At 37.8% G+C, this 14,957-nt stretch overlaps 1 protein-coding gene across 1 annotated transcript in view; it reads left to right on the top strand.

Moving 5' to 3' along the window:
* Positions 1–14,899, top strand: part of LOC135089159 (transmembrane protein 117-like) — a 100,414-nt gene extending 85,515 nt beyond the window's left edge. Inside the window, 5 exon segments of the mRNA XM_063984453.1 lie at positions 2,968–3,188; positions 3,190–3,235; positions 3,595–3,720; positions 4,257–4,390; positions 8,268–14,899. Of these exon segments, the coding sequence (XP_063840523.1) occupies positions 2,968–3,188; positions 3,190–3,235; positions 3,595–3,720; positions 4,257–4,390; positions 8,268–8,441 (701 nt within the window). The 3' untranslated portion in view covers positions 8,442–14,899.
* The last annotated feature ends 58 nt before the right edge of the window (positions 14,900–14,957 follow it).

The following is a 14,957-nucleotide window of genomic DNA, read 5'->3' as shown; positions in this document are numbered from 1 at the left end:
TCCTTATTTGATGCATATATCATTTCCTTTCACTTTCCTCCCTTAAGATACCAAGAATATTTGTACATAACCTACAGCTTTCCTCTTGAATTATCTTTATCCTCTTCCTCGTCCTCTAACTTCCGTGCCTTCAGCCTTCCTCCCTCCATTCACAGACCTCCCTTCACTTAACTCTCAGTTCCTCGCTTCCTCGCTTCTTATCCATTCTCACTCCCGGCAACACTGTGCATAGATTGTTTCTCTTTTCTCTTCGATATTTTGTTCCTTTCATCCAGAAGGTCTTGATGAAACTTGTGGGTGTCCAGGACGCCGCCGTCGCCGCCGCCTTGCAACAACGACCGTTTTTTTATGTGTCGTAACTGGAGTGTTGCCAGATCAGTGGGTGGCCAGTAGTGGTGGTGGTGGTGGTGGTTCTTGCGGCTGTTTTCTGCAGGGACGAGCTGTGTTGATATTATTATTATTGTTGTTTTTATTTTGTATTGTTGTTGTTATTGTTGTTGTTGTTGTTGTTGTTGTTGTTGTTATTGTTATTATTGACATTACTTTTGTTATTATTGTTACTGTATGAATGGTAATTGTAGTGGTTGTATTTCTACTACTACTACTACTACTACTACTACTACTACTGCCGTTATTGTTGTCTTAATAGTGTTAGTAGATGGAAAATCATTTTGCATAAATCTTTTCAAACGAGTTATATAGATAACACTGTGTGTGTGTGTGTGTGTGTGTGTGTGTGTGTGTGTGTGTGTGTGTGTGTGTGTGTGTGTACTGTAATGGCTCAATATGGTTCTCTTCCACGGCCTTGGAGAAACAAACTGCTACATCGTGACCTGAAATAATACTCATTTTCTTCCACCTCTTCATCACTCCTCTCTCTGGCTCCGTTTTCCTTCCTCTCCCATCCCTAATGCCTCTCTCTCTCTCTCTCTCTCTCTCTCTCTCTCTCTCTCTCTCTCTCTCTCTCTCTCTCTCTCTCTCTCTCTCTCTCGTAATAACTTGCATATTTTCGTGTTATTGAAATTTCTTACGTCTCGCATTTTCGTGAAGGAGGAAAAGACGGATATTGTTTACATGTTGGCCGTCCTTCGCAACAAGAGTGTGCGGCCTGATGTGGCTACGTTTGATTCAGTGGGCTGGCTCATATTTCATTCTTCTGCCATACTTCCCTTGCTTTGCCTTGTTTTTCTATTATTTTTCTTCTATGTGCCTTCACTTTTCCTTCTCGTCTTCCCTTACTCGCTTCCTTTTCTATTATTATCTTATAGTTTATCCTTCTATAAATTGTTTTTTCTTCATTATTCTCCTCCTTTTGTTTTCCCTTTTTCTTCTCGTCCTCCCTTACTCGCTTCCTTTTCTGTTATCATTCTTACATTTCATCCTTCCTCTTCTGTATCTGCTGTATAGGGAAATATCATATTTTCTCTTCTTTATTTTCTTCTTCATCTTCCTCCTTGGCAGCTCCTCTTCATTTCCTGCCCCTCTTCTTTACGTACCATTCTTGCCATGCTCTATTCATACTGACTACAGACAGCATGCCATAAAATAAAACATTAAAAAGGATGTTATTAGCATGGAGTTATAATTACGTTCATGTTTGTTTAACGAGTCTGTGGAGTCTTTGGATTAAAGACTGGAAAGAACTCGCTCTGAAGGGAACGTGTGTGTGTGTGTGTGTGTGTGTGTGTGGCGGTGCTCCCCCCGTGTCACGTGCGTCGACATTGATCAGGTGCGTCTTGTCACTTCAGGGAAAGTCTAAATTTACTTCAAAGGATGAGGAGGGTGTTGTTGTTGTTTCTGTTGTTGTTGTTCGTTGTTTGTGGTGGTGGTTTTGGTATTGTTGTTGTTGTTGTTGTTACTATACTACTACTACTACTACTACTACTACTACTACTACTACTACTACTACTACTACTACTACTACTATTTTCACCATAAACAGCTTTCACCACCACCTCCACCACTATTAATGCTATCACAATCATCATCCATCTCCGTCTGTTTACTATTTTCCACCTGCGCACTAATTACTCCCGGCCACGGACAACTTCCTGACGAGACGATGCATACATGAATAGCAATAAGGAAGGGAATGAGAGGCCTTCCCTTCCCTGTTTTCCGAAGTGGACTCTGGCGTTCTTCAGGTGGCTTGTCATTTCTCTACTAGCTGTTCTTTGCTCTGTTGTGTTTTAGGAAGCGATCTGTTCGTGATTCTTATTACTGTTGGATTGTTCACAGTCTTATGGCCTTATACTTGCTGTTCTTAAGCCTGTAGTGTTTAGGGAGTGATTTGTTCTTTTTCTTTTTCTTATTGCTGTTAGATTGTTCACAGTCTTATCGTTTTATACATGCTGTTCTTTGGCCTGTAGTGTTTAGGGAGTGATCTGTTCTTTCTTATTGATTCTTATTGTTGTTGGATTGTTCATGGTGGCTCATCTAGTGTAGTGAAATGGTCTGGGTTTGGTTCATATGTTTATTAGGTTCGTTAGTGAAAGGTGTTAGTGTATAATTACAGTACTTACAATGTGTGCTGTACTCTCTCTCTCTCTCTCTCTCTCTCTCTCTCTCTCTCTCTCTCTCTCCTCTCTCTCTCTCTCTCCTCTCTCTCTCTCTCTCTCTCTCTCTCTCTCTCTCTCTCTCTCTCTCTCTCTCTAAAATCCTTACTTTTTTCTTGTTTTGTTTTCTCCATTGCCAATACACCTTTTACCCTCTTCCTTTTAACATGTATACCTTAGTCTCCTCCCTCTCCTGCTCTTCCATACTTGATTAATTAATGCACTTTTTTCCTTCTTACTGTTTATCCTCTCCTCTCTCCACAGTTATCACAAGTGCCTCTAGTGTCCATCATCTCTCCAGAGTCTATACATGGCTCTTCCTATTCCCTGTCCTGTCCTTTATATTTAATTACCTCTAGTCTTTTTTGTGCACTTTCCCCTAGATTTTAGTTCCTTCCCTTCCTCTCCCCAGAATTTTCACGCGCATTCCTGGCATCCTTCATCCTCGTCATGGACCTGCTGATTGTCATGCAGGATTGGGACTTCCCACATTTCACCTCCACTATTGACGTCAACCTCCCAGGCTTCTCCACTTACATCCTCCGCTGGAAGTATGCTAAGATATCTGTCACTGGCAAATGGTTCAACTACGGCATCATCTTTATGGTCATGATTCTGGACCTCAACATGTGGAAAAAACCAGATCTTCTACAGCCCTGGTCCCTATGGGCAGTATATAGGTGTGTTACCTGAGAAAATTGCATCAAAGCACTCTGGTGAACTGTAAATGTAACCTTTTTTTCCTGCACAAGATGTAAGATTTGTTGATAATGAATGATATCTGACTACAGGTCCTATATTTTTCTCTCTCTCTCTCTCTCTCTCTCTCCTCTCTCTCTCTCTCTCTCCTCTCTCTCTCTCTCTCTCTCTCTCTCTCTCTCTCTCTCTCTCTCTCTCTCTCTCCTCTCTCTCTCTCTCTCTCTCTCTCTCTCTCTCTCTCTCTCTCTCTCTCTCTCTCTCTCTCTCTCTCTCTCTCTCTGCTGGCTTCTTGTCACTTTCCTTATGTTTTTATGTTCTTTCCTCTCCTATGTACTCCCAGATCCCAACAGCAGCAGAGTGTTCACAGTAGAGGACTCTGTGTTCATCAGTGAGGGAAACGAAAGTATGTGGACTTGGAAGGCACGCTCAGAGATTGACAACGCAACAGGTCGGCCATACTTGGAAGGTAAGATAGAGTAATGTGTCTGGCACAAGAGGGGCATCACACTTTTCTCACCTGATCAGAATCTGAAAATACCTCTTCACTCATTTCATGCTGAGTAAATATACAGTTGTTTAACTACATTTTTCTATTGAAAGTCATCAAAAAACAGTTCATATCAAGGAGGGAGGTTCTATATATGCCAGAATTTGTAGAAAGATAAGATGTTGGTCCTGTAAGTGTGGCATGGCATATGAATCACTTAATTCTTTTTATGGTGTTTGTATATACTATTGGGAAAACTAGCATAACAAAGGCATGAAGAAAACAGAAACTGATACACTATTTTGACAGCATAGAATAGTGTTAATCCTCATATAAAAAGAATATTGACACAGTTTCCATTTTCTTCATTCAAACTTATACCAGGTTAGTGTTTTCTCAATAGTACTTGATATGTGCCTCTCAGTGACCATTAAGTATATTGGATAATGTATTGAAGACTGGATATTCCTCAGCACTAAAAGGCAACCACTAAGGCTGGGTATTTCTCACCACAGCGGACATGGTCATGAACTCTCGCTACATGGACTACAGCCTCTCAGTGAAGTGCACCGCCTTCATCCCCAACATAATGGGCTTCATCATGCTCTTTACTCTGGTCTTCCTGTATGGCCGCTTCCCACCCAACCAGGTTAGCTCATCACCTCTTCGGCAGTACTATTCATTCTTGCTCATTTTATCCTTTTGATGATTCAAAGATATTTATGCAAAAAAAAAAAAAAAATGTATTACTTATGTTTGGTACTTTTCTCCCTACATATGCACCTCTGTCAAGTGCAGAGCAATTGGTGCTGACAGAAATTGCTTGTGGTACAAAGAAAGTAGCATTTTGTGTTACTTTTTGTTTTTAAGCAGAACAGTAAGGTGAGGTTAATATAAAAAAAATAGGATCGTAGGTTGTTTTTGAATGCTGCTTTTGTATCTGATGTATTCAGAAAACATTTATTTTCATGAAATTGTGTATGTGTGTATTCACATGTACAAAAGTGTAATGCTTAGGACTGCCACTGGCAGAAATCTGATTTAGTTGATGCTGTCTAGGTAATTAGCATTACCTGGTGACCTGCATATCAGTATAGTGCATAGATGATTTACACCAGGCACAGTAAGCTGCACAGTGCTGTGACCTGTTTCATTATGTGAGTGTGGTTACTATATACATGGAGGTTTTTAGCACCAATTGGTCTTAATGAGGACATTAGTGCATTGGCATGGTGTATCTTGATTAATGTATTTTCTGTTAGATAACATACATTAATAGCCTCTAACAAGATGGTAAGTTAATGGTAAGTTTCATAGTGATTAGTGACTACCACAAATAATTATTTATTTTCAGCATTACTGTGCAATGTAAGGTATTGGTAATTTCACTCGAGCACTACATATGTTGCTGTGTTCAGTACCTCGTAAGTGAGAATTCAACCACCACTTCACAAGTCCACTTCTGCTTCACTTGGACTAAATTTAACTTATTGTTTCCTCTTCTATATTTTTCTAACACTATTGTCTTTGGTTCATTACAGCTTGAACACTGTTTTGCATGGATTTTTCACCCACAACCTGTATCACCATCAGGCACATCCCCACCAGCCAAAATATTACACTTAACAGCACACCCATTATGCTTTACTCTCACTGAGTTCACCCTGTCTCTGCTCAGAATCCAGTATCATGTGTTTTCTCAGACACCTGAACCTCCCTTAGGTACCAGCTGAAGCTTTAAGGATATTGTTTACATTAGCATAAGCCTTGACTTTGTCCTATAATGACTGACAGGCCTGTAGCAAAAAAAAATATATTTCTCACCTGATCAGCAAGATATTGGGTACTGTCCTTGAAAGATAACTGGACAATTATATTAGAAAAAAAAACAAATGGAAGGTACTACACATTCAGAATTTAGTACTGCAGCTTTATAAAGTGTATTATTGTAAAACATTGGTTTGAAGTTCCTCATTCACACTGTCAATGTGATGTATCCATTCATGTACAGTGTTGGAACTTGACAGTATGGGTTATGCTTTTATAATAGGCTAAGTCAATCTGTGTGTAGGTAATAGTCATGTGAATACAAAACCAATGATACTGGATGGATGTATTTTCCTTTGCTCTCTTTAGTGTAATATATACAGATGAGCTCCATCTACAACTGAAGCCACACATTGTGCTAAACCCGCTCTCTGCGACAACAACCACTGAAAGCTGCATGCTGTCCTGTGCAGATTTCAGTGTTTTCATCAACCCACACTTTTCTCTCTGTTTCTCTCACTCCCTCTTTTCTTTATATATCCTCTCTTATTTTGTGGTTACAGATGAAATCTTATGGCATATCAGGCATATCTTTACTGCTGTAAGTCAGAAAGCTTGCAATAAACTTTATGCTTATGTACAGATAAAAGAGCTTACAAAGAATATACACACCTGTATAGAGACTTGCATAATTCTTTATAGTATATTTTGATAACAAGTATTTTCTGGAATGCATCATTCTTCAGCTTGCATTCTGGGAATATTGTGATTCTAAATGCTTCAGTTTGATGGAAGATCTTATTGGTGGCATGAAAATTATAACTGTGTAGAGTGGGTATTTGCAACATTCCACGGGGAAAAATTTATCAACAATGAGATTAATTTTTAGATATTTTGAGTGTACTTTCACATTTCTTATTTATCAAACTTTAATTTCTGTCAGTATATTTGTCGAGGTTTTGGTGGTTTCAGTCAGTATTAGCTTGAGCTGTGAGGGTATTAATGGAGAGGTGGTGAAGGGTGCACTCTCCTCTCCCTCACCCTCCACCCTCACACCACGTCTCATTTGCCCTTATTTCTCCCTCCACGCTCACCAGTTGCACCTCATGGCTCGCCCACACCCACGAAAAACACGTAACCCCTGAGTTTGGGCATCGTGTTTACCCATCAGGTCTGCTATATATTATCTATAGTGACCTTGAGCATCTTAGAAGAGCCTTTTCCCCTTCCCCTTAGTTGGAGCACCTTAGCAAGGGTGATTACCACCTGTAGTGACCACTCTAAGCTTCCTAGGTCTCAAGACTTTCCCTGACACTGCAACCCTCAGCAATTTGACTGCTGAGGAGAAACAGGAAGGTCATCATTTTGCATCATAGCTCTCTTCTCATTAAAAAAAAAAAAAAAAAAAAAAAAAAAAAAAAAAAAAAAACATGCTTTGGTTATCAGATCTGCTTTGTTTATTTTATGGTACATATTTGCTGTAAAATTACAAAGCAAATCTCAAATTCCTGGAAGTAATTGTATATATGTTGTGACCTGTTTACTTTGAGTCATGTGTGATGTGTCAAATAGCAAGGCAGAGATGTTTGCCTGGGAAGGAAGCAGAGGTCTTGGTGCATGACCCAGGCTGTGTACAGGACCATGCTGGCCTAGATATAGAAGCTGACGTATATTAGTATTGATTAGCTCATTAGTAATAGCTCTCCATTATTTTTTCTTTTGTGTGTGATTTTGAAAGATTTGTGTTGGTATAATTTAATTTCTAAGTTCTATATGTAGACTGGACCAGATACAATACAGTGAAGGCTGAGGTATGAAAAACAAAATTAATACAGGACTAATTGTACTGTTAAGTCACAGCTTTTCATATGAATATTATTTTAGAAAATCAATTAAGAGACTTTGTGCTGGTCATGTTGCGTTGTATATATGTATGTTGTGGATTATGTTCATTGTTTTTTCTACTATGTTTACAGGGTTCAGTTTTCACATTACTATATTATTTAAATGTTTTGATATTTTATGGATTTTGTATTCCTGTTATGTATTTGTCTCTAATCATACAAAGCTTTGATGCATCATCAAGTTTTATAAACTTAAGCTTATTTTTTCTTGCCATTTTTCATTCATATCTCAAAGCATGACTGCAAAAACTGCCCTGCATGAAGGTTCCTTTCTTGTGCTCTCCTCCAGACTGATCTCACAGTTCACTGCTATCTTCTGTTTTTCTTCTTTTTTTTTTTGTCTTTGCATTTGCTTTTTGCTTAGATTTTTTTTATGTTCTCTTTCAGTATATTATGATGACAAGAAAGCATCCATCACTCACCACATTATTCTGTCTCCTAACTTTGCCTCAGATGGCACATTTAACAATATTTCAAACATAGTCTTCTTGTTCTCAGCTTTCATGTTTCTCTCACTTCCTTGGACTTAATCTTCTATCATCTAAAACACCTCCATTTCATTGTCAGTGAAGTGTGTGGTTATATGGTTGCTAGACATAAACTAGACCCTTTCTTCAGTAACCCAGTTCCCAAATTTGTATAGCAAAATAGTGTTTGTATGTGTTATATGATTTTCCTGTGTAATCATTTAGCTGTTAGCAATGCAATTTGTACTCAGCTGTTGTGTAACTCTGGATGAAACAGATTACGTATATAGCATAGTACGTATATTATAGACAAAAGCCTTTAGTTTCTGTTCATGAATGCAAACCATGAACTGCCTATCTGCACAGTATGAGTACCTTTGTTTTCCAGGACGGAACATATGGAGGGCGGCTGAAGAAGAAGAAACGTTCATCGTGGAGACGGGAGAGGAAGTCAGCGTCAGAGCACTACTATAGAGACCTGCCTTCAGGTAACCCCAGCGCTGAGAGGAGGGTCATCAAGCTCAAGAAGGCACTTAAGATCGCCAAGACCACAAACCTATAGCCTTGGTTGAGTCTCTGTTTCAAGGGGACCAACTTTGGCTTCTCAGGCAGAGCTATATATGAGCTTAGGTTGTGCTAGTGGCTGCATTTAACCAGATGAGTGTAAGTAATGCACTAGTGTATCTGTTGTGAGTTTATATTTTGTAAGTTTCACATGATGTCTTATGTGATTGTGGTTGATTTTTTCTTTGTTTATATATTATGAAGATTTAATTTGTATTGTGTATTTATTTATCAATTAGATGTATGTATAAGTTGGAGTCAGTCTTTCTAATTTTCTTTGATACTGATTAAAGTATCTTATTAATTTGATTTATTTCATACTTACTATGAGACATTTTCACAAGTACTGGTTTTCTTCTCACATTCTCACTGTCTTCCGTTTCATGAGGTTGAATTCAGAATCAGTGTTGAGACATGAGTGTGTGGCTGAGCTGAGAGCAGACATGGATGGTCTGGTGACAGGTGGCAGTGACAAGCATTTCAGTTGGCAGTGGATGCATTGACAGGCATGTGTATATCTATGACAGGACATTTGAAAACTGTTCATAGGAGTTTTGTAGCACTATTTAGATCCTTAATAATAATATCAGTAACACATTTTCATGTAAATGGAGGCTTGTTTAGTGCCATGCAGTCATTTTTCAATTCCTCATGAAAGAAACAAGGAAATGTAAACTCACTGGTTGATTTTTTAAGTGTTTTGTATTTAAATGATGTTGATATTGACATAATATAGTACAGTATACTTGTATACATTTATCATTAGATATACTTATAATGTATCCAACATAAGTTAGAGTAAAGTAATTGTTTGTGTTGGTATATCCTAATATTGTATCAGCCTCACTTGCCATGGTAGTTTGGAGATTAAATCAGAAAGGTATTGAATTAGATATAGTAGTGAAAAAACATATAAAAGGGACTGAGATTTTGAGTTACTGATATAATATATTTAATTATTAGTGAAGAATGATCTTACCATTACAATGGAAGACATATATGGTGCAGTGGTCTAGATACATGATTGTCTTTTATATAACAGTGCTAACCATTGTAGTTTTGTGTCAGGCACTGCACATCTGTGATAATGCAGGTATTTTCTTCATTCCTTCATGAGGTGTGATGTGGGCAGCCACACATCACACATTGATGGCTAGTGTTGCCTGTGAAAATTGTGAAAATTTGACATTGTTTTTATTAATGTGGTGAGCAGTTGGGGCACCTTCCCTGTGCATTATGTGATTAATCAAAACATAGCATTATGTATTACTGAATGATGTACGATATGGAACATTTCCAGATTTAATCTGTCTTCTGTTGTACTGCAGAGTACTTTACATCTTATTTATTCTTTTTATCCTTATCATCTCACTGACTCACATGGAAACAGTTCATCTCCAGTGTGGTCTGTGTGGGGCATGTTTGTCTGTCCTGCTGTTTATCACCCTGTCACTCACCTCCTCCTGTGTTCTGCTGCTCACAGTTGTGTCTACCCAACAGCAAAAGACAACACTTGAAGGCTGCAAGCTGTGTTCATCCTGCCATTGTGCTCTTTGAAGCTGGAGGCTCACAGATAAACAAACACTCGAGTGGAAAGCTCTCATCTGACTATTTCTTGATAAAAAAAAGGAATGTACTGAAAAAAAAGTCATACAAGGGTGAGGAAGGGCGAGAGTTGCAGAGGGTTTTGGCAGTTTAATGAAATAAGAAGTTGAGAGTGCATAATGATATCAGATCAGCCTGAAAACAAATACAGGTACTTTTATATTGAATAAACCTTTCACCTCACTGTCCAACAATATCAGATTTATTAATTTATTGTGAAAATATAGTTGCATTCAGTTGCTTACAGTGCAACTGCTGCTGTTATTATACTGTCCATATAATAAGAAACTATGGTATTGATTGAAAAAGAATTTCAGTCCTGGACTTTAGAGTTGCAAATCAGTGCTCTATTCATTCAGCTGAGGGTGGTATCACCAATGGCTGTTTGGCAAATGGCCTTATGTATAATAAAGTCACTATACAGTGTTTTCTTCAAGAAGAATGCTTATGTATCAAATGTAAGGAAGGAAAGCACAGTGATATCCTAAGAATATTCACTTATTAGGTATTGTTAAGAAGAGTAATTTTTTATCACCTAGTTTGTAGAAATGCTAAAAATATGTAACATCAGTAAAGGCATTCAAACACAAAGTTAAAATAATCATTTATAGAATTAGTATTATACTTATTCATATAGAAAAGAGAGAACGAGAGAGAGAGAAAGAGAGAGAGAGAGAGAGAGAGAGAGAGCGCGCGCGCGAGAGCAAGAGTACCAAGGTGCCTAATAGAATAAATTAATGCTGGCGAGCCAATACAGTAGGAGCCTCGCTGGGTCATAGGAGACCCCTGCCCTTGCTGAGAAGTGGGGCCATTTGGGCACAGTTCTTTTGACTTCACTTTACTGTGAATTCTATCGTATCAGAAATGATGAATCTACATTCTGGTTTATTTATTCGTTAATTTATAAGATAGTTTTCATTTATATTATGAAGAGGCATGAAAGTCAATTAGTGTCATGCCTTAAGACATATAGTGCCCAATGACCTAGATTAGTTTTACAAATCTAGACTGCTAAAGTCGGATCATAAAGATGGTGTTGTAGCAAAAAAATCCAGTGGATGCAGTAGTTAAGAACTATTTTCATAAGATTTTTCACAATTTTGCATGTTTCTCATAAGTATAGTCTTAAAGACTGAAGTTTCCATTATTGTGTGAAATACTATACCTCTGTGGCATTGTAAGAGTCTTTGGAGATCCTTGTGGGTTAGCTGTTCCCAGGAGAGGAAGCATATCCCTTTGAGGTAATTCCCTTCTCAGTTGATAGTCACCTGTCATCACCAGTTCTTCTTCCTTACCTATGAGTATGTGTCCCTAAAGCTTATGACTTTTCACACACATTCTTCAGAGATCACAGAGGAACTCATACTTATGTTAAAAAAAAATCATTATTATCTTCCATATTGTGTATAATTTAAATTTGACATATGTTTACCTTAGACTTACTTTTTGGTAATTTTATATAGTGTATTTAATTTACACACAGGTAATCTATAGTATCTTAGTGTATTACCAGTAAAAAAAATTAAACAATGTATAGAACACTAAGGAAGCTGGGTCTAAAAGTCAGTGCAATCATCTACTTGGTTTGGAGTAAGACAGATATTTATTTTGAATTGTATCAGTAAACATTGCTTGGCACATGGTGCTTAACGTGTCCTGAGGTGTGCCATGATACATTCAGTGCCCGTAATGACTTACTTTGACTTCACACCCGTCTGGCTGTGGCCACATCAGATCCTCCTGGTGGACCCGTATTCCCTTCACACTTCTGTTACCTCTTACATTCTGAACTAGTCATGTAACTCATTATTCTTTTGTGAGGTTCAAATAGTTATACATACATACATACATCAAGCATAAAAACTATGAGCCAATCCAGAAACCTTGAGTAATAAGGCTACAGCAGCCATCATAAAATGGTCTGCAGTATCAGCTTTATTTGTCTTGTTGTTGCTGCTGCTTTAGAGGATCATGTTTTATGTGTTGAAGCCCCACCTCCCTTCCAGTTTCCCAGGCCCTGCCCTCTCAGTATCTTTAGAAGGGGAAGAGGCTAAGGTAATGAATTCATTAACTGGACTGATGGCATAATTATAATCCACTCATTGTTCCTGAGGAATCATAATGATGTGTGATGTGTTCATTGATATAACAGCATTGTCAGCACATAAATCCAGTATTTCCTCTGTTGAATTACTTGAAGCTCATCAATACAAGATTTTCTTGTTACCTACTGTTTACAGCACTTTTGCTATTTCTTCCTGTAAGTTTTCCATAATCTGATAATTCTGTAGGAAAGCAAAGAGCATCCAGCAGGCTAAGTAATACAGTGCTTGATATACAAACAGTATGAATGATTTTTAAGAGTGTTAAGAAAATATGTGAATGTATAAATTCTAAATTTTCATTAAATAATTTAAAGTTCAGTATGGTGCTCACTATTTATCTTTTCATTATACCTTAAAAGCATAACTGAAATGTGAACACTTATGCTAAGTCTTCATATTGACTAGTAGCATGTCCTATCGAAAAATCAAAGCCAGCCTTCATATATCTGATGATGCATTGTGTGTGTGCAATGTCTCTTTAGCCTCTTTTTCCTCTAGTGGTGCAAGGTCCTGCTGGGATCCGGGTGGCAATGAATTACTGCTGCTTTCCTCTATTAAGTGGTGGGCCTCAGCTACCTGTGCTCTTGTTGTCTCCCGTCATGCCCTGCCTTGCCCATACATGTGTGTATGCTTGGAAAGGTTCTATCCAAATTTGCTTTTCCACAATATTTTTTTGCCAATATTCAACACAGGTGGAGGAAGCTGCTGACACTGAAGTGATAAGCTCAGTGAGTTTCCTTGTGTTCAAAGGTAAATGTAATTGGAAAATTGATGTGTATTTTTACTGTTGGACAATTTGGTACAGATTCTATTTTCATAAAATATTATCACAATTGTACATTTTACTTGCATAGCTGCAATATGTGAGTATTCATCAAGCACTGAAAATTCTGTTATCTTCAGTATTTAAATACCTTCATTTGTAAATTTAAAATATACGTATATATTGCCTTTATTATGTCATTGATAAGATTACTGGCAGTCTTGTATTATATGATTAAGCTATAAAAGCTAAACTTCTAAGATGACAAAAAAAGCTCCACTAACAACAGTGTGACTTGTCTTGGATGCAAATCAGCCTTTTATGGATGAATTGTTTATATGAGATATAGAAATTTATATTTTACTCTAGAATAAAAGAGTTGCAGTTGCTGTAACAGTAAGTTGGATTTCTCCACTTGTGTGAGAGTCCCCCATTCACTGTAAAGGTGAGAAGAGCCTTATAAGTGTTTGTAATGACTCATTAATACTTATGTTCCTTTGCCTGTTTGCCAGAACCTCAACACCACCTTATTACTCCTGTAGCTTATATTTAGGCCTTGTGGGAATTGCATTATATAATAGTGACTTAGTAAGGCTCTGCTTCCTATGTTGAGACTAAGGAACCCATATGAAGTTTACTCCAAAGTCATGTCCTCATCATGTATTTTACTCTTAAGTGTCATGTGGTCAGTTAATGAAAATACATGTAGGGTAAAGTGTTTTCCCAGTGTAAATGTATGATTACCATAATTTGCATTCATCATTTTACTTTTTTCATGTACTCCCTGGGCCTTGCTACTTTTAGCATGACTTAAGTTTGAGGTATAGCATTGGGTTTATGTTTCAATATATGTATCTTTCCCAATCTGTGCTCTTCGTATGTATTTAATTTCAAATTTGTATTTTTATACATTAGCGTTACCTAATTAAGACATTTGAATATTATGTGTAGTATGTTTATTATGAAAGCACTCATAGAATAGCCCATATATGTCACATCAAGTAATTATGGCCTTTATTGTAAGCTGCCTGTCAGCTGTGCTCACAGCTCAGCAGCCTCAGTCTACACCAGTCGGCCCCATCACACAATATTTTTACATGATTAATAAACATTTAATTTGTGAAACTTTTTCCTGGCATGGCTGTAATATGGACACGTTGAGGTTGTGCTTCACCACTGAAAGGCAAATGGCAGCACATTCTTTTAAACCTTGAAAATTATTGAACTTGCATAATTCATTTCACAATATGTATGTACTATACTATACAGACTTCTATTCTTTCCATTTTCTTTCTTAAGTTTTGTCTAAAGATGACAGTTCCAGTCAAATATACTTACACTGCCAACTGATGCTGCCCAGACCCAAACTGTATGACAGCAGCAAGGAGCAAGTGTGCCAAGTATTCATTGGGACAGCAGACTAGCAAAAGTGGTCACTGAGCTGGACTTTATCCCTGATGGTGTGCTGCTACATGTACCGAGCCAGGACAAGGTACCATGCACAGAGAACATACACAAACACACACACACACACACACACATGCGCACTCATGCACGCATGCACGCACGCACGCATGCACACACACACACACACACACACACACACACACACACACACACACACACACACACACACACACACACACACACACACACACACACACACACACACACACACACACACACACACACACACATAATCATAAATTGAAGATTGTATGTATGTATGCATAGTGAGAGTATATTTTCTAAGGTATCATAGTAGGTTTTTGATGCAAATACAGTGGTAATACTGCATTTATTTTATATGAAAGGAAATTCAGTCACAAAATGTAAACTACTACAAAAGGGCCATAATTAACTACAAGAACATAACGATAATTTCTTTTTAGTATAGCTTGTACGTAGCATTTTTACTGTCCTTTGTCTTGCTGTTGTGCCCACCCTTGTGTACACCAGAGTCAATATATTTTGTGGAGGAAAGCTGTGTTTCACTACCTTCATATAATAATGTCGTGCTGGAAGTTCAATATGTTTAGTG

This window comes from Scylla paramamosain, chromosome 32 (assembly GCF_035594125.1).
Source record: "Scylla paramamosain isolate STU-SP2022 chromosome 32, ASM3559412v1, whole genome shotgun sequence".
NCBI classification, from domain to species: Eukaryota; Metazoa; Arthropoda; class Malacostraca; order Decapoda; family Portunidae; genus Scylla; species Scylla paramamosain.
Note: the sequence above shows the minus strand (reverse complement) of the source record. Positions and strands in the feature narration are given on the sequence as shown.